The 20,849-nt window shown below is 37.0% G+C and overlaps 1 protein-coding gene across 1 annotated transcript; it reads left to right on the plus strand.

Moving 5' to 3' along the window:
- Positions 1-1,663: 1,663 nt before the first annotated feature.
- LOC129004366 (protein LTV1 homolog) lies at positions 1,664-19,437 on the plus strand. The gene is made up of 10 exons (XM_054432933.1): positions 1,664-1,778; positions 2,198-2,332; positions 4,228-4,371; positions 7,198-7,285; positions 7,553-7,676; positions 9,966-10,188; positions 13,381-13,506; positions 16,377-16,544; positions 17,475-17,684; positions 18,197-19,437. Exons 1-10 carry the CDS (start codon positions 1,776-1,778, stop codon positions 18,305-18,307), a joined length of 1,332 nt encoding a protein of 443 aa, XP_054288908.1. The 5' UTR covers positions 1,664-1,775; the 3' UTR covers positions 18,308-19,437.
- The last annotated feature ends 1,412 nt before the right edge of the window (positions 19,438-20,849 follow it).

Below are 20,849 nucleotides of genomic sequence, written 5' to 3' on the forward strand. Positions count from 1 at the left end.
CAGTGATGTGTTGGTACTTAAAAATGATTCTTGCTACTACCAACAGTACCAACGGTTCTAAGGAATAGAACCGGTACCAAAAACCAACGTTCACAGCCGACCAATTATATGAGTTAATCAAGTCCCGAGGTTATTGATCTCTTGGTTTTTGATTTTCTCGTAAAACGTTTTAAAACGGCAATCAAAGTTATTTCCCAATAATTGCTTTATTTGTAAACAACTTTTAATGTAAACTTATCGGTGTCAGTTTAAAAAAAAAAACAACCTCATAGGCCTACAAACAACTTTTTGTTATTTAATAGATTAGGCCCTACGTACCTATTTTCTAAAAAATGATTGGTAAAGGCTATCTTAGAAGGAAATGTGACAAAAATCACACAACGTTGGGTTTTTGGACGTTTGTAATTTTATTTCTTAAGTAGGTAGGCCGTGTATTCTAGGGAAAAGTACCGGTATCAAGGATCGTCGTCGAACAGTTTGTTATCGTTATGAATAATTGGGTAGGCGTACGTACCCAAGAGCATGGCTGTATGGTCCAGCGATTGCATCACACGGTGAGTAGGTACTATTGACTATATATATATATAGTCAATGGTAGGAACAGAAAATAACACATTAGAAAAGCGAGTTTAGCATCATCCGTAAACCTCTGTTACAATCAACCACTGCAGTTGTGATTTTTTACTTACCACTTTACACAACCGCCATTGAAGCGCCGTGTCAATGAGTGGAAACCATATTTCTAAGCCATTGGCGACGATCATTATTAAATTTAAAGTTTCCCAGCCGTATACAACACTGATTCAAGGTCTTCTTTCTGGTTATCAAAACTCAAGAACAATTTATACACAAAGAATCTCTGGTTCCTGAACTGGATGATGCCTAGTTATTTAATTTCATTTACACGGTTACACTATTACACTATATTATTGCACTTTCGATTAATTAAATCCGTTATGTAAGAAAAACGTTTTTAATCACTTGGGATTTACATTCAAAACGTGATTGAAAAAGGTTGCGGTATTTGTAAACAACATTTGTAAACATATCAGTGACAGCTAGGAAAAATAATCTTGATCCGAACAGCTGTTCGTTATTTCATAGATGATTATGCAATAAAAATTGGACGAAAACTTGACATAAATCGCACAAAACTACATTTTTGAACGTTCGTAATATTATTTACAAAGTAGTGAGGCCATATTTTAAGGGCTAAAGGCAATCTCGAAAATCCAGTGAATACATTAAAATGACTTGGATCTTGATAGGTACTCTCGTTTTCCAGGAGAAGATAGCGTAAAATGCCATCTTGAGTGTTACAGACAAAGGGAAAGACAGACAGATAGACAGACAGACAGACAGACAGAAATTGAGATAAGACTCGTTTCTGCTTATTTAATGTATAAGACGTAAAAATAACCTAAAAATATATAATTCTGAGCAATGTACAGACAAAACTCTAATTTTATTTATATAGATGGGCCCGGTCGTAATCACTGCGAAGAGCACTGAACGGTGAACGAATGTTTTTTTTTCGATAAAGAAAGAAAAGAAGTATAACTACGAACGACTGTCAGTAGTGGAGAAGTGGACTGGAGTCAGTGTCAGCACTCAGCAGTCAGTCAAGTCAAAACAAAAGTCAAGTCCAAGTGTCAAGTCAGAAGTCGAGAAGTCCAAGTGAATCCCTCTTCCCTTATTCTCTACTCTATCCCTCCTTTTCTCGTGCCTGACTCAGTTTATTTCGTCTTAATTTTTTATATATCACTTCAAGTACAATGGTCAGTAATTCTGTATTATTATAGTTATTGGTTAACGTACATGATGGAGCTAGAAATAAAAGTATAGATTAGTGGGCTACAACAACCACGTTTAGTTTGAGGTTAGGACTGCAATCAAAAATAGGGAATAATAATATGAGTTTACTTTTTATTTTGCCATCATGAAGTTATTAAAAAAAATAGTTTGATATTACCAAATAAGTAATGCCAATGCATATACTGTCCAATTCTAGGCATAGCCTACTAATTGTTGCATTAACTTGATCTTAAATTGTTTGCAGAAAAAAGTTTATCTAACTTAAATATCATGTTGAAGTTAACTATTCCACCATGCATAGTAGCCTAACTTACTAAAAAGTTTAGGCTTTTGCCCAATTATCGTCCATTAGAATTAATGAAACTTAACATATTTTCCACAGCCGAAAACCAAGAAGAAGTGGATTGACAAGAAGAATGCTGTTACGTTTCACCTGGTTCACCGCAGTCAACAAGATCCGTTGGCTGCTGATGACAGTGCACCTCAAAGAGTACTTTTGGCTGCACCTTCCTCTCAGGTAAGTTATGAGAGTGAAAAAATATGGCTTATTATGTAGGCTACAATAACAAGGTTGTGGCTAGAACAGGTATCAGCGGGTCTCTAATTTTTCCAAATGTAGATAGTGTCAGAATAAAAAGCCAGTAGGGGATTCGCAATTTTATAAAACATCCTTAGTTACCTCTCACATTTTAGGATGCCATAGGTTCTAGCCTGGGATATTTTACAGCATTATTTCAATATGTTGTAAGTTTAGTAAGATTCTTCTTGCCCTTCTTGGTACGACCATTGAGACCCTTCCAGATCGCATAGGGAGTCCTTTCCCTTTACCTTCTGTTGTCATCTTTGAATGCAATGTCAGCATTGACGACTAACTTAACTTAGAAGAAAATGGCTCAGTGAATTTAAGCAATTCAACCATCAATTATTGAGACGGAGACGCCCCCTAGGTCTAGGTGTGTATTTTAACCCAAATATGAGGCTGAAGCTTAAGTATCACAAACACTTTTTGTGTTAGGATTAAGCGGACGTTTGGATTAGCAGGACTCAAGTGTATTATCGTCTCCTGTGGTCATGGAAACGTCACTGTTGTCATGCGAGATCGCGGTAAATTGAAAATTCTAGGCAGACATACAAAATTCACCAATATTTCCCAGTTTAACATGTTGACTGCGCGCGCCGACTATACAGGCGCTCCCCAGTGGTGGGCGAAGCCCCGGCGCGCAACTGAATCAGCGAACGCAATTGGCATTCAAATATTTCAGTCTGACGAATCACAAAAGAGCAGTGGTGACTGTTCTGCGTTACCCCGAGAGTGGATGTAGTTCACTGAAACACCCAAAGGTAGCAGCACTGCACGGATCCGTATCCAGTGTCTTTGTAATGTGAGCTGTGTCTAAGGAATGTCGGCCATAGTCACTAACAAGACTACAAGATCGCGCCACTCATCTTACACTCATCTCCATTCATACTTGGCTTAAAATACCTACATTGTATGGTCGCCATTTCATAAGAAAGTATAAAGTATAAAGTTGAAGAGAAAAAATCCCCGAAACCGGGACAAAAGCATTGCCAGACAGGCTTTTACGGGAAATTTTAGTACCAACCTACACCAAAGTAAAGCTCGCATTCTAAGCTGGCAGGCTGGCAACGATTATAACGTCTGAGGTTAAGCTCACACTGACTCAATATATTTCTGTTGGTCTGGTGCCGACTTTTGTCGGCGCGCGCAGTCAACGTGTTAAAAACTTACACATAGCTCCTGGTTTTCCCGGTTGGTGGACACCCTGTTATATATTGCAAAAGGGTGCTACTATTAGTTGTGCCTAGGGAGCTGGCAGTGGCAGAGTCAAAAACGGGCCTGCAGCTGTTTCATTAGTTAGGATATTGCGTGCAGAGTAGCCTATGACTTTAATAATAGGTCACAGCCTGGTTTTGTTTGGTTTGCCCAGCCTTAGAAGCTTAATACCACAAAGGCTATAGGGAAGACAATATCATTAATTGCTTTCAATGTCCAGTTAGGTACTGTCTAAATAAGTTTTCTCCCCAAGTCCTTGTGATGAGAAATTCTTGATTCTTTATCAGGACGCATTTTCTCAGGGATGTTGTGCACTAAAACATTTTTTCTCTTCTTGTTGTTGTTGTCATTTTTTTAGCATCAGGCCATTTTCTGTATATTCTTTTGTGATCATTTCTCCCTTAAACTATTATGATGGAAAATTTTTTAGCTATTTTTATCCATGAAACAATAGCTTAATATGACTTTGTGAGGCCATTTCCACTCTTAAATTTTAGAAATGCTAGCTTAATTGGGACTTATCTTTTCAGTTGATAAACATTAAAATTGTTGCATTTTTACTTAACAAATTTTTTTTAACTAACTAAAGTTTTCATTACAAACAATTTTGATTTTAGAGTAAATCGAAAAAACAAAAAGAGGAAGAGATGAAGTATGGAATCTATTTTGACGATGATTATGACTACCTCCAACACTTGCGGGAGAACGACTCAATGGTTGCACATTGGGAAGAAACACCAGAAAGAGAAAAGCCACAAAAGGTAAGACCATTAAACAACATACCTTTTAGCCCTATCCTTCTAAAAATCTGTATGAATATTTTTTTATGCATAAGGCAAACTAGAAGGTATCAACTAAAATATGACCAGGAGGCTGAAATCCAATTAAATTAACTTCTTTTTCCTATTTTATAAGATCCCTTTAATTGATTAAAAGCCTAAAATTGTTGTTTTTTGATTTGGCCAGGAGCAATTTAATTACAATTAGGCTTTTATAGGCTGGACCATAAAAGCTTGAAAGTGCTCATAAAAAAATCATATCGGAAAGAGCAATTCCTGTTTCCTGGAATGATGTCAAATAAAAATATAGGCCCACCTAAGACCAAAATAATCTAGGCTTGATTGTTTTGAATATATTTTTACTTCCATTCTTTTTGCATTTTTTTAATGAGATGTAAAACAGAGTTTTTAATCCTTGAAGCCCCAAAGACTGCTATATCGTTCATAGATCTGACCAAACATTTACAAAAATCTGCCAGTAGGCTACCTAGGCCTATATTATATGAGTAAGTTGGGCTAACCCAACAAACACGGCTGGAAATCTCGATACCACAATTGTGCTTTGTGTTTATCTGTAGATGCCTTGGCCTATTGTTATCGCGGATCATTGTGTCTAAAAATGGCTTGGTCTGTGGTGATGACTCCCTAGCCTCAACACACACACATTTAGTTGACAGCACCGTGTATCAAGAGTTAGAATCTTGTCTGGATTAGGTTTGGTGGTAACTCTTAAGGGGTTTGCTCAATACAAAAAACCTACCGTACCTAAAATGATGGCTTAACGGTTTATTACCTTAAATTGAACATAAGTTTAAGTTAACTGGGTGGATTTTCTGTGAGTTAGTTGTTCCATACATTGCGCCTATCTTTTCTGTTTCAAGCCTCATAACCTTAATAAATCGAGCTCAAGCTATAGCTAAATAAAATTATCATGCACACAAATGGCATACCGGTGCTGAATTACCTTCTCTTGCTAAGTCAGCTTTGACTTCGGAATGTTGTTATCGACAATTATAAAACCACGTTAAACATGTCCACATCTTTAAACTCACCGTTCTTACATATCTTTTCATATTGATCAATCCAGCTTCATCCTCTTGCTTTCCCCAGTTTTTCAAAATCATCAATAAAGTGTTAGTGGAATTTCAAATTCCCTGGTGATTTAACCTTTTTACGTTAAACCATTGTCCACTATAATTACATTTCTTCTTTTGACTGGTAGACTTCATTACTAGCCAAAAGTCATTGCCAAACAAACAAATGAATTTGGATTTTCATGTCTTGCCAGGAATCAAAACACAGCTGACTTGCACTGTACGGCAAAACTTCAAGCTATTGAGGCACATCCTGTGAACATTGACTTATAATGGAACATCGTCGAGTTATAGAGGTTCATTCCGTAAAAATTCTACTTTTTGGGTTTCAACATTTAAAACCTTCAACTTATAGAGGTACTTTTTACATTGTGATTAATGGGGATGTCAAGGTGTGAACAATTTGAGATATCAAGGAATTCGAGATCCTAGAACCCCTAACAACCGGCCCTCGAATTTCTGATCCTCGGTTTATCCAGCCACTTCCCGGAATCAATGCCAAATATATTTCCCACTGCTGTACACGTAGTCTTCATGATTTGAACGTTCTCACAGTTTATCTGTTTCCTGTTAATATACATTTTTAGCGGGTTCACTACTCAGTTGAGCTAGTAGATTTAAAATACCCCCGCCGCAGCAAACCTGCAGACTAAGCGAATTTCCATTTGACTGATTAGATTTACACTGAAATGTCTACTTAAAAATATAACATTTATTCCCTATTTAAATAGAATTAGTTTAACAAGTACTTAGGTTTGCTGCATCAGGGAGGGTAAAACTGTTTTTTTTTTTGTAAAATGTTAATAGTTAGTAAGAAATAAAAACATTTTCCAAATTTGATCAAAATATGTTCATAAACAAGCAAACTACAGCAGTTTACTTATTCTCCATAAGAATAACATTGGAATTTTAAATTTACAATTTTTTGGAATTTTCTCCGTAATCATTAGGCGTATAATAACGCTTGAATATACTAAATTATTTGTTTTTTTAAGCTCTACAAAATGATTTGGAAAGAAATTGCTAAATTTTATGTTTTTTGGGTCAAAAATGGGAAAAACCTATTTTTACCCCATAAAACCCCCCGTAAACCCCCGTTCCCATGGTCCGATCATGCTGGATCGCGAACTCGTTCTAATAAACGTACGTTTACACGTTTGTACCAAATTTCATCAAAATCGGATCATTTTTGCTCGAGTTATCGTGCTAACGGACACACATATATATATATAATATATATATATGTATAAATATATAAATATATATATATATGAATTTTAACGGATGGTGTTTTTGGCCTCTTGGGACCTCAAAACGAAAAAAAAAATCGGTCCCGCGTCCAGGTCTTACCATGAGTACTATGGTAATAGCTTATTCCCTATATGGGAAATTCGCTAAAAGAGACTCAAACACTACTTTTAACCGATCACAAGTTGTCATTAGATACAAATTATTGTTTTAATAATAGGTTGGTTAATCCAGCTAAAATTTTATCCAGCCAGGGGCTTAGTCCCATGTAGGCCGGATAAGGGGTTTTACTGTATCAAGGTTCAAGTTATTGAGGTCCTACTGTACCAATCATTGAATCACTCCTGGGGCTCAAGTGTTAGACATAAGGTGCAAAGATCAAATTGGATTTTTGTGTGTGTAGATTATCAAAATCTCAACGTTCTTTTACAGTCACTCATAGCGATTGATTTCTCACTCATTTCAGGAAAACAAAATCAAATTGCCATCATCAGTTTTTGCTTCCGAGGTACAAGAAGATGTAGGACTACTAAACAAAGCAGCACCTCAATCAGGTAATCAATTTAACATATCTTTGTCTTGGCGTAAATTAATAAAAAACCCTTTTTATTGTTTATGAATGTAACTGAGTGATTTACTTTATGCTGATTGATACTTAATGCTTACGTGATAAACAGAAGGTTGATAGTTTTGGAAAGTTTGTTAGGGCTTCACGGTTCAAAACTGGACCCAGCTGTTATTGAGCTCTTGATAAATGTTTCTGGGCAAAGAAATAGGCTAATCGTAGCCCTTCATTCTTAATTGACTCAAAACGTTTTCAGGACTCCGTTTGGATTTAGACCCCGACATAGTTGCTGCAATGGACGAAGATTTTGACTTTGAGGACCCTGAAAACCAACTGGAAGATGACTTTATTTTAAAAGCAAATGCCTCTGGAGATGAGTAGTAAGTTTTAATTAAGGATTACAAATTTTTCTTTTAAGTTTTTACACACTTTGTGTATGTTTTGATGACATAAAAAAGTAACTAGGCCTAAGTCCTTTTCCCTAAAACTTGATAAATGTAGGCCTATAGTCATTTAATCTTAAATTGTCCCCATAGAAATTTTTCAGTAAAATATGGTAACTAAAAAGTAAAACAATTTGTAATAGGTATTTAATTATTTTTTTATATAATTTGATTTTTATTACCATAGGCTCCTCTCTTTAAAGACACCCCTATGATTGGACTCTTGTCCAGGTTATAAAAATGCACAAACAGTCAAAAGTTTATAGCCTACTAAAACTAATGAATATGTTACTATAAAACTTGTTCCAAGTGAAGTGGAAAACTATTTAATTATTGTTTCATACTGAACAATAAATTTGTACAGCATCTGTACAGTGCTGGATGAACAGGAATATTCATTTAGGCCAAGTGTAAATTGCTTGACAGACACTCCGGTCCAAATTCAGTATAAATTTTTACTTTCTCCGCCTATACATAGTATATATGGAGAAAGTATTGTTTTTGTCAACATTTTTTTAGTTGCAGTTTTAGGTGAAAAAATTTTGTTTTGGGCCGCCCTGCCCTAACCCTTATTTGTTTTAAGTGATATATGTGTATGGATGTGTACAAAACTACAGGCTACACTTGTGATCCGTTTTGATGAAATTTGGTAACTAAGTAGGAACTAAACAAATACCTCCAGGCCTCCTTTTTTAATATTTTTTTTAGTATTCTTATCTATCTATATATTAATAGGCAAGCATGTTTCTTTAAAACCTTTTTTCTCAGCTCGTGTGCATCGCAGGGAAAATCTACGCATACTGTTGGAAAGATATTTTCCTGTATATGTGCAGAATGCCTTTAAAAGTTAAAGTAGGCTAACAAATAAGCACAAAAAATTAATTTGAAAACTTCAAAAAATTAACATGGACCATATGGGTTGCCATGATGGTGACGAAATAACAACAAAATGTAAACAGAAAATCAAAACAAATGGAAGAAATTCCAATCACATGTTTTATTTACAGTGTGGGGAGAAAATAGAGAAGTCTGTACATTATATTTTTGGTCGAGTTTCGACCACAGGACGATCACTAGTCTAGTTAAATATATGTTTTACGTTCCTCCATCTAATTAATAGTCCAACAATTAGAATTGCTTAATAGCTTATATGTTTGTTGCGAAGACAAAATTTTCAAAGCTTGCAACTCGGATTAAAATAAAAGAATTAAATAACTAAGGCATAAATTTTACGTTCCGAACAACCAACCACACTAGAAATATTTTGCACAACTAACAATAGAGGAACCAAAAATAAAATAAACAAGACTGGTGTTTGCAAGATTTTTAATTGTCTAGATTGTCCACGCAAATATATAGGCCGAAAGGCCGGGCATTTGAAACCCGTTACATGAAACATAGACCAACTCCAAAAATTTCTAATCGGGAATCAGCCATTGCCTTAACCTGGTTCACTTAAATCAGTCAATGAGCTACCACAATAGACGATAGTTAAGAAATTTTACACGTCTATTGGAAAGATAGCTAGCTCACACGCCTTGAGGTGTTTGGGATTTATAAAATTTACAATGATGAATAGAGTAAGCCCCACACCATCAACAAAAAAAAAAGCTACCGTTCCGTTCTCCCTCGATCTTCAATACAATTCTATATTAAAATCAGCTGACCGAAGCTGTGATAACATCAATGATAAGGGATGGAGAGGAGATGACAATATGATGTCCTCCAGTCTGCTACCAACCCTGCGCCGAGCGATTCAGTGACAGCGCTATCAAAATGTTTGTGTATTCATACCGTTTTTATATTCATCTTGTGTTCCTTTTAATTTTGTTTGGACAAGTTGCAAGCTTTGAAAATGTTGTCTTTGCAACAAAACATATAAGCCAAAAATTGTGCAATTTTAATTGTGTTTGATGAAGGTATGTTAATGTTAAATCAATTTTTGTCCAGAGGCCAAAAACATGAAATTTTTAATTTTTTTATGTGGATCGCTTAATAAAAACCCCAAAAAACATATTTTTACAAAGACCTCTTAAACTTTTTAATGAAAACTTATTATGTTGTTGTACTTTTAACTCCGAACAACATGGCACAATCCACAGTGCTGTAAAAATTCCAGTTCAACAGCTATGCATGTTTTTGGGATTAGCCCCATAAAACCCCATAGTTACTCCTTCTTTTTACTGATTATAATTAAGTGTTATTTAACTCGCACACTTTTTTCAGTTCTGAGGATGAAGGAGATGATGATGAGTACATAGACTCCGACGACCTCAGTGAAGATGAAGGTAGCGTCAGTACGGTGGGAGGTCGCAGTAAAGAGTCGGACGATACTCTCGGCTCCTTCCGCCAAGAAGAGACCAAGTCAAGGTTTACCGAGTTTTCTATGTCCAGTTCAGTCGTGCCTCGTAACGACCAACTTACACTGCTGGACGATCGGTTCGAGAAGGTTGGTTGACCTGAACTAATCTTCTTCCTCTAAGCCAATGTTTCCCAACCTGTAGTATGCTTAAACCATTGTGGTGGTACATGATGACGACATAAGTATGAGTATTACATTTTAGGATTGTTTGGTTGTAATAGTTAATGACAACTGTGTAAAATAATAAAGACGCATGATCGAAGAAAAAGTAATTTCATTAGTTTAACATAGTAACTTACTTAGCACTTTAAATTTATACTAGTGTCCATGTTGCTCGAATTCGAGCAATTGCTAAGTAGTTATTTTAAAACGAATAACAGTCATAATTTCTTATGACTTTATAAGATTCGACTCAAATATTATGGAAATACTGAAGATGTATAACAGACCGATATAATCAAAATTTCTTGTAAATATCTTTTAAAATATAATTTATCCAGGCTATCTCGTTTTTTTTCCATTGTAATATTTACGCCAACCCAAATTCAAATTAGAGATGGACGGGATTGAATTTTTAGTTCGGGACGGGACGGGACGGGATTTTTATTTCCTTCCCGATTTTCGGGACGGGACGGGACGGGATTTTTTCTGTGCATAAAAAGAAAGTCTTGAGTATTGCAGTTACCAAAAAAAGACATACAAAATCAATTTTTACCGTTTGTGGTACTGATCTATAAAAAACCAAAAAAATGGGTAACAATATACAGGTACCTATAGAAACTTGTGACTCACGGTCACGGTGCGATCGTCGGTATGACTCGCGGTCACGGGATGATCGTCGGTATGACTCGCGGTCACGGCATGATCGACAGTATGACTCGCGGTCACGGCGCGATCGTCGGCATGACTCCGCGGTCACGGCGCGATCGTCGGCATGACTCCGCGGTCACGGCGCGATCGTCGGCATGACTCCACGGTCACGGTGCGATCGTCGGCATGACTCCACGGTCACGGTGCGATCGTCGGCATGACTCCTCGGTCACGGCGCGATCGTCGGCATGACTCCACGGTCACGGCGCGATCGTCGGCATGACTCCTCGGTCACGGCGCGATCGTCGGCATGACTCCACGGTCACGGCGCGATCGTCGGCATGACTCCGCTGTCACGGCGCGATCGTCGGTATGACTCGCAGTCACGGCATGATCGACAGTATGACTCACGGTCACGGTGCGATCGTTGGCATGACTCCGCGGTCACGGCGCGATCGTCGGTAGGACTCCGCGGTCATGGCGCGATCGTCGGTAGGACTCCGCGGTCACGGCACGATCGTCGGGATGACTCGCGGTCATGGCGTGATCGTCGGTATGACTCGCGGTCACGGCGCGATCGTCGGTATGACTCGTGGTCACGGCGCGATCGTCGGCATGACTCCTCGGTCACGGCGCGATCGTCGGCATGACTCCACGGTCACGGCGCGATCGTCGGCATGACTCCGCTGTCACGGCGCGATCGTCGGTATGACTCGCAGTCACGGCATGATCGACAGTATGACTCACGGTCACGGTGCGATCGTTGGCATGACTCCGCGGTCACGGCGCGATCGTCGGTAGGACTCCGCGGTCATGGCGCGATCGTCGGTAGGACTCCGCGGTCACGGCACGATCGTCGGGATGACTCGCGGTCATGGCGTGATCGTCGGTATGACTCGCGGTCACGGCGCGATCGTCGGTATGACTCGTGGTCACGGCGCGATCGTCGGTAGGACTCCGTGGTCACGGCGCGATTGTCGAAATGACTTCGTCTCCTGCGTTCGCGGACCTATCGCTCGCAATAGCGGCGTCATCGGCACTCGCGAAGCGGTAAAATCGCCGACGATCGGACCAAATCCCGTCCCGAAAAATTCCCGAATCAAATGTAATCCCGTCCCGATAATCGGGAATATTTTTTTCCCGAAAAATTCCCGAAATTTCGGGACCCGTCCATCCCTAATTCAAATAGTAACTATTTAATTTCAACCAAGTAAATGTTTGAAGCAAATAACTGTTAAATTAGCAAACTTATTGACTGTGTACAATTAACATATGTTCTTCTTCTCACTTTTAATTTCTGACAACAGCTGGAGTTTCATAACAATTGTGGTTCCCATGTTAATCTTATGGAGAAATACAAAACTTTAAAGGGCTCCAGGGCCTCACTCTCTAATTATTTCCCTAAAAAGAAAGTTTCCTGCACAACTTCACGTTACGCTCTTTCCAATGACACCAAAAACATCTCAATCGGTTCAGTAGTTTCGGAGGAGTAATTGTCACAAAAAACCTGCTTGCGTATTAAATAAGTATAGATGAGCAAAAAAGTCTTGCATCTGGTGCTAAATTGAATAAATATCCCTCCAAGGAAAGCTTGCTGCCATTTTTCAGAAATTATCAAGGCTCGTACATGATTATAAGCATATTTATATCTAATTATATTCAAGTTTCTGAATTCTTTGTTAATACCAGAGTTAACAAAATAGCATATGACCTTCATAATATTTTTTTTCAAATTCTACTTAATAGTGACAAAGTGGTACCGTATAAAAAAAATAATTATGTTTTTCTTGTGGTGTTGTAGGCTATATCAGGAATAATGGTGGAATACTGCTCTAAACAATAGGACGTTTAGATTGACAAATTGTTGTTGTTGTGTCCTGTAAACAAATTTGAAGTTTTTAGGGCTACACATAGATGAAAACCTAAATCATACTGACAACATTGCATGAAATGTGTATGCCAGTAAGACTTGGTCTAGCTCCTTTCACAGAAAAATATAAAAAATGTGTAAGTGGTTGAGTGACAGTAATGTGTGATTGTTTTCTCACCTTAAACCTTATCTCAGCAATCGTTCCCAAAATAATAAATCTACACATATTTACGCTCCAGAAGAAGGATATACAGAATTCCTGTCACTGGTCAGAGAGGGTGTTACAAATTGGCAAATAAATAACAACTACTCATGTAGGCCTACAACTAATTGTAGGCTATATTTTGGATGCCTTATTAATAAAAAAAAACCATGGGGTTTTTGCCTCTGATCCCCTCACAAAAAAAAATGCTATACCATTCCAAACCATAAACATAATTTTGAAACCCCATGTTATTTTTAATGCCACCACTCTGTTTAAAAATCTTTTCCCCAACAAAGTTTATTCTTGTATTTTTAATCATAAGAAAAAAATTGCAGTACAGTAGATGTAGCAAGACTAAAACTGACATAACAACTAATGAGTTAAAATGTTTCAGATGTTTGCTGAGTATGATGAAAATGAGATAGGAGCTTTGGACTGTGAAGAGATCGAAGGTGAAATAAATCCAGCTGATGACATGGTGCTGCGGCTGGCTGAAGAAGAGTTTGACACACGTTCTAAAGTAAGATCAATGCAGTGTTCAATCAATACCTTATCATAATAACCCTGTTGCAGCAAACCTGTTCCAACAGACTTTGTGAGTTGTAGGTTTTACTGTAACCACAGTAATAATAGCTTCATCACTATAGGGAAATTTGCTAAATTCCCAAATTTAACCTAATTTCTTCAAGTAATCTACTACTTCTAGTCACACATGGCTTATAAGGTCAACCCAAGCAAGGAGACTTGAACTGTTACTATGAAGGCTGTGCATAAATTGAGGTATCCAATGACTTCCAGCCACACTCATGTGAGCTATTTCAAATCTTGACACCAGAGCCGTTGTTTTTACCTCTCCCTCTACTATTCTAAGCAGACCCGACCCCTTTGCCAACGAATAGTATAAAATAGTAGCCAATAACAATGTGAGAGAATATGAATGCACCGTCCAACACGAAGTATGTTGCCATCACTGATATTTCTATGGTCCAAGGCATCAATCCCTATTGAAATCCATTTCCAGTTGAGGAACATGAATAGAGACATATTTGTGAACGTAGTTAATGTGGCTAATGGGTGGATGGAGAGTTAGGAGGTAGGCCTAATTGTAAATATTCTTAGAATGTCTAGCACAGTGTATATATAAGCTGCGACTATACTTCAGATTTAATTGAGTCAGTGACAATAAATAGTTTTTTTTGTGCGGGCTTTGGTGTGACTGAGGAAGAGATAACTGACAAAGAGACGTCGCTAAGACTATCGAGGACTGTAAAACTAAAACCCCTTACACTTTTTGGTTAGCAAGCAAAGTTTTAAATCACTATTAAGGGTCTGTGGGTCCCTGATATTTTTGTTTCAGGTGAGGCTTCAGTTCGGGATGGAAAATATTGTCTGGCCAAGGTTAGGTTAGGTCAATAAAGTCAAGTTTATATTTTTGCCTCAGAGAAAGCGTCTGCAAAGATGTGCGATATAAAATTATGATTTTGTCCTGATTGTGGGTGATGTTCACTGGTTTGTCATGTTCATGGGAGTAAAAAAAAAATTATGTTGCCGTAATCTCACAGATTTATTTACAATTGGCCCCTTGGATGTTCTTCATTTCACTCTAACTGCAGAATATTTTGCCGAGACTAGAAGATGTTCTCGGTTTTTTTTTTCATAGTGACTGCAACAAATTTTAATAGTTCTACCGTGAATATGTTCTTACTTTATGGATGACTGCAGAAGATGTTTACGATCTTGCTGTGAACGTAGAAGATGTTCTCAGATTCACCGTGACCACAAGTTCCTCCAAGGGTCAATCCATTTCAAGTGGTCTAAAGATGGTTGCTTCAAGACTTTAAAATTTTTTGATATTTTTTTCCTTGAGTTGAAAGTACACATTATTAGAAGTACAAAAACATAATTATTTTATTTTTCTACTGTATGGCGGCCATTTTTTTGTTAGTCGAATGCCCGTATTCAGCTATTTCAGAGCTGTGCATTATATTAAATACCTACTAATCATAGAACATTAAAATAAAAACCAATCTCTTCAGAAAGATCTAAACTTTAATATGGTAATATAGTTACCGTATACACTTAAAACTAAATATATAGGTCCAATTACCTGGTTAAAGTTTAACATCCACGTAAACGATGTTACGAAAACTGATTTTTATGGACCACTTCTAGGAGTCAAAATGGTTTACGATTTGTCATAATTATGTTAGACGTTCACGATTTTGCCAATGTTATAGAAGATGTTCTCGAATTCGTTGTGACCTTCAAAGACATTCAAGTCTATTGCGATATAGGGGATGCAATATTGTTTCAAGATCAATTGTAATACCACAAATAATTTCTTATAAAAAGTAATAAAAGTTACCTAATACAATTTTAAATTTATGGTGAGCCCTACTAAAAAAGTTAATTATATTAGCTGAATTTTTATTTAAACCTGACCCCCACCTGACCTGAAGCAAAAAGTACTGGCTCGCAGACACCAAATACTAAAATGAATGAACATTCGCTACCACACCATCCTCGTACAATGTTTACGACTTTCTAAAATATGTATGATTACTGGCAATTATTATTATCCGTAAGTAGACCCTTCCCACTGAGACCTAATCACAGAAGATGATTCACACTTGATGGAATCGTGGTTTTGTTTCCCTCACTAGACTACTATGAAGAGATTAACTGTTCGACAAGGGGAGGTGGGACTGGGTCCCACAGCGTCACACAGCATGCAGTGGTTGGATTTGAACCAGCTTGCTTAGTTGCAACGAGAGTTTGATGCAAACCTTAATTTACAGACAACCCTCATTTTTATTGTACATTCCTTGGATATTGTGCCTTGGCTTAGGATGGGAATTGAAATCCTATTAAAGATTGAAGGTTGGACCTAAAGTCGGGACCACGTAAGTTTGCAGTTGGTGGCAGCCAATCACAAGGCAAGGCTAGTGCGACGTTGCCACATCGCCCGTTGACAACACTAATTAAAATATACTAAGCAATATTTTCAAATCAGCTGGTATTATTAGATTTGGCAACACCGCACGGTTCTCATTGGTTCATCCAAAACCATATGGTAAATAGGCTCCTCCATCAACTACAAACTTACGTGGTCCCGACTGTATGTCAAGTATTTGATCTTACCACTGAGTTAGGGGGATTACCATTGGTTAAAGATTGTGTCAACTACAGCAGTGAGCAGTGTTGTGACTCTCTTGTTGTGAAGAGCCTTTCTCTCGTCCTTCCCACTTTCTATCCTGATTGACACGAACTATAGTTTTACAAATGATATTTTGACCCAAGGTGTTAAATAGACCATAATGGTGTACTCTCCAATAAAATTTATTTGCTATGATTTTACTTAACAGAATGTCTTGTCATTGTTCATTTCAGGTACCAGATCCAGAAGGTAACAACGTACTCTTGTCAGATTCAGATACGTCTAGCCTAGAGGATGAAAGATTCGTTCTGATAGAAGAGAAAGAGAAATGGGACTGTGAGTCAATCCTCTCAACATACTCAAACATCTATAATCATCCTAAACTCATTACTGAGCCTAAAGTGAGTACGTTCATTCATAAGCTTTAGTGGTAGTATGATTCAAGAATACTATGTCAAAACCGAAATCTTAACAATTTTGTCTTGAATCTCTAATTCAAGTACAATTTTTATATGATATGGTCAAAATTTCCTTGTAGGTTTCTGTCTCTGCTATTTATACTTCATTTTGAATCAATTTTAAATCTTGAAGTATAACCCTAGCAATGTTTTGATCATCTCATGCCATTGCGACAACCACATTTCTTACCGCTATTGCAGTGATTCCCATCAAAATCCATTAAATCTTAAACTTGAATCTTTTCTCTAGATATGGTGGAGTTGAGAATCGAGATTTAGATTGGATCCATCATTAAAATAGGCTTACAATTTTTTTGCTGTTTGCTGTTTGAGACGTTACATTAGAAAGACATGGGTGTGGCATAATGTTTTTGCTTATTCGTCATTAGGCACAATGCTTATTTCTGATGAACCATTTACTTTTAAATACTGAATCAGACATCCCTTCTAAATTGTAGGCGTAACCAATTTTATTATTTAAAAAGGACATATTTGAATTTGAGTGAGCCATTTACAGAGTGCGCTTCTGTTTAAGAAGATTCACTTTTAACTCCTTTTTTATACTAACTGTGATAAACATACCAAACCATCCATAAGATGTCCACCCCTTACTAAAAGATCAAACAAGTGGAGTTTATATGTGACAAAAAAAGTTAAATTTATCAACAAGTTTCCTGTCAGTTAACTTGGTTAAGCAGTTCCCGTAATTAACAGAAATCAGTCAAATGAATGACATCAGCACACTCTGTTGGCAGTTGAATTTAACTAAAAGTTTTTATTCTTAAACCAAATACAAGTTTGTCATTGGGATGAATTTTCTTGTTCTAGATTGGAAAATTGATGGTAAGCATTAACTTTCCAATTTTCTTTCAGGTTAGTAAAATAAAGATCAGCAGCCGCACAGGGATGCCTGTAGCAGACGACAGACTGACAGCCAAGAACCTAGCCAGACTGGGGGGAGAGGGGGGTAAAAGTGGTCCGGGGTCTGTCATCTCGGCACTGTCTACACTCTCCATACGCAACAAGGACGAGACTCCAGAGGAGAAGAAACAGAGGAAAACTGCGCTTAAACAGTACCGAAAGGTCAGTGTCTGCAGTGAATATTGGACAGTACGGTAAAACAACTAACAATTATTTGAGACAGCAACCCACACTAGATTGAGTGTTTTATGCTGAACATCAATGCAAGGTGATGTACAATGGTGTGAGATGAACTGTGTAGCTTTGTTACAGATTAAGATCAGCTGTTAATCATTTGTCAGGAACATCTACTAATAGGCAAGCATGTTTCTTTTAAACCTTTTTTCTCAGCTCGTGTAGTTATTGTATCAATTTGTTAAAATTACACTTGTATCTTGTAAAACTACTCCACTTTACCAAAATGAGTCTCATTTTGGCCCAAAACTGAATAGTAAGATCTTTTGTGGTCTCAAGCCCTACGTTAATATGTTTTATGATTACATTAGCTCTAAAGAATGTATGCTGGAATCTACTATTGGTAAAAGAACTTCTAGGCTTATGCTCTGTTACAAAACACAGGGACTACTTGTTCTTAATAATTTACAATCTTTCAAAACTGTTTTCATTGTTCACAGGAGCGAAGAATAGAAAGAAAGATCAACAGTAGCGCATTCAAGGAAGAAAAGAAACGCCAAGAGAAGAACATGATGAATGCCAGAGTGAATACTGTAGCGGTTCACCTTTGATGAAATTATCTTCTTTGTTCAAGAAACTTGGCGGTTTTTGTAAATAAGAAACTTAACTTTTTTTCCTTTTTAACAAGTAATGGAATCAAAAGTCTTATCCAGATAAAAAGATGAAGAACTAGTTGGCTCCAAACTAAGTTGTTTTTACTGTTCTAAAATTTATGTTAGATGGGAGATTTGCATTTATATAAAATAGAAATTAGTATTCATCACAGAGAAAAAAGGTTCAGACGATGCAAGCTAATGGTATAACTGTGCGCTTTCAGCTATGATATGTTGGGGCGGAAATATACTTGTGACAATCAAGGAAGAGCCTGAACGGTGAGCACTTTGCAGAAATGCCTATCACACAGGACACAGGGTCTTCCTCCATCGTGAGCATTTAGTACATGATGGCAAGGGGGATAGAGGGAGTTCATGAGGTCATGAGGCCTTAGATACGAGCACTAGCGCTAGACACCACCTTATTGTACCATTGAATGTTTCCTCTGTATCTTATTTCTCTGTGTTTTATTTAGATTGATGTGTACGGACCAATTTTAACTTATACAAATTAATTACCGATTGAAAGAAGTTCTTGAACTTTCTATCAACTTTATTGCTATTGAGGAAAATGATTACATATAAACCAAATGAACTACATTGTTAAGCCGGAAATTGATTTATATGGGGGTTAATTAACAAGGTATAATAGTCCCTGCTGCATTTGAAGTAAATCCATAAACAAACAAAATTCTAAATAAAGTTTCAAACAAACTCCAAAATATCATCAGGGAGTAGTTAAATTAATACTTTCATGAACTCATTTTAATAGAGCCAATAAGTTGATATCTCTCCATAGCATACCATGAAATTTAAATTTTTTATCTTATCTTAAATTATTTTTTATTACCATTATTGCCTAGTATCTTTTCCTAATTATATTGATTTTGAAACTCCAGCAAAGTTTAGTTTTTTATCAAACATATTATTTATGATTTAAGTTGGGGCTTGAAATATTTTATTAGCAAAGCTAGGAGTCAATGTCAAATTTTTACAAGAAATCAAGAAATAATAATTTTGTATCCTTAGGGACTTCCCTGTTTCTTGAGTCCATTATTTTATGTAAGCAAATTTTGTTTTCAACATGTATATAAATATGTTTTCTAAAACCCTATGTTTTATTTATTTGTACTCCTGGTTCATCTTACTCAGTTTTTATAAGCATTATACACATACATCTACCTCTATCCCTACCTCCAATGCTAACCTTTACCTCTACCCCTATCCCTACCTCAAACTCTACCTTCAACTTTAACCCTTACTTCTACCTCCTCCAACTCTTCCCCTATCTCTCCCTCCAACTCTAACCCTTATCTCTATCTCCAACTCTATCCCTACCTATAGAACTCTGCCTTCAACGCTAACTCTTCACTGTAGGATTCAGTTTGTGTCTGATAGAGGACTAGGCTTCATTTTTAAATCCTCTTATATATACAGACAAGTTTTAAAAACATGTTAAAATTTTTATCTTTTCCACTAAACAGATTTAATGTCTTATACAGCGCAACTTTAATAACAATTCTCTCATGGGGATTATCAAAATGTAATACTTGCTATAAGGTTGACTTTCTATGAGGGGTTACAATAACATGTAATTAAGAGTTATATTAAATCCAGGATTTTTGATAATGACTATCATTAAGGGCATTGTTATTGAGGTTCCAATATATCACTTAACACACTGGCGTTAAATCGCATAAACTGGATGAATACCATTCCAACTGTTACAAACAAAACAAACATCTCAGTTACCGAACTACAGTCAAAGTCAAATAATCCATAACAGTCAAAGGTTTGTGGCATGAGGTCTAATTCCTGCATAAAGACCTGCATTTGTTGTTTCTGTGATAGTGGTAAGCGTGAACAACTTATCTCTCGATCAAGTTCAGTCTTTATATATTCCATTTTCTCGTTCACAGACGAACAACAGTGCACTACCCAAAGGAAACCCATGTTTTCTATCGCGACATGAAGCATAATGCAGATTTCTAGGCCAGATCTGAACATGTTTGATCGGAGTCCCAAGTCCTGCCAGATATGAGCCATGAACTTTGAAACATCAATGAAGTTTTTAATCATCACCACTGTTACGATCAAAGAGTAGAAATTGTCCATTTTTTCATTTATTTCGAGCAACCTATGAAAATAGGAGATGTTAATCGACTCTGAACTCGCTTTGATTTTAACACAATCAAGTCTTTTAGCCACAAAGCATTTTAGCACTGCCAGTTGGTAGATTAGACTGTAAGCTAGAACTGTACAAAAACAATCTTCTACAACTTTTACCTCAAATCCGATGATGAAGAAGCAAATGAAGAAATTCTGCAGTGCCAACCACATGTAAAACATTGCAGAAATAAAAGCTTTGTAGTCGGTTTTAGGTTGGAAACCCAAAAACATTTCATCAATCCGACCAATGTCTATTAGGGTCACACGATTTTCCTCTTTTGAGACATACTTCAAGGAACATAACCTTGCTAACATCCCGATAATACTTGAA

This window comes from Macrosteles quadrilineatus, unplaced genomic scaffold (genome assembly GCF_028750875.1).
Source record: "Macrosteles quadrilineatus isolate MER2022 unplaced genomic scaffold, UCM_ALF_1.0 Scaffold_9__3_contigs__length_116548681, whole genome shotgun sequence".
NCBI lineage: Eukaryota > Metazoa > Arthropoda > Insecta > Hemiptera > Cicadellidae > Macrosteles > Macrosteles quadrilineatus.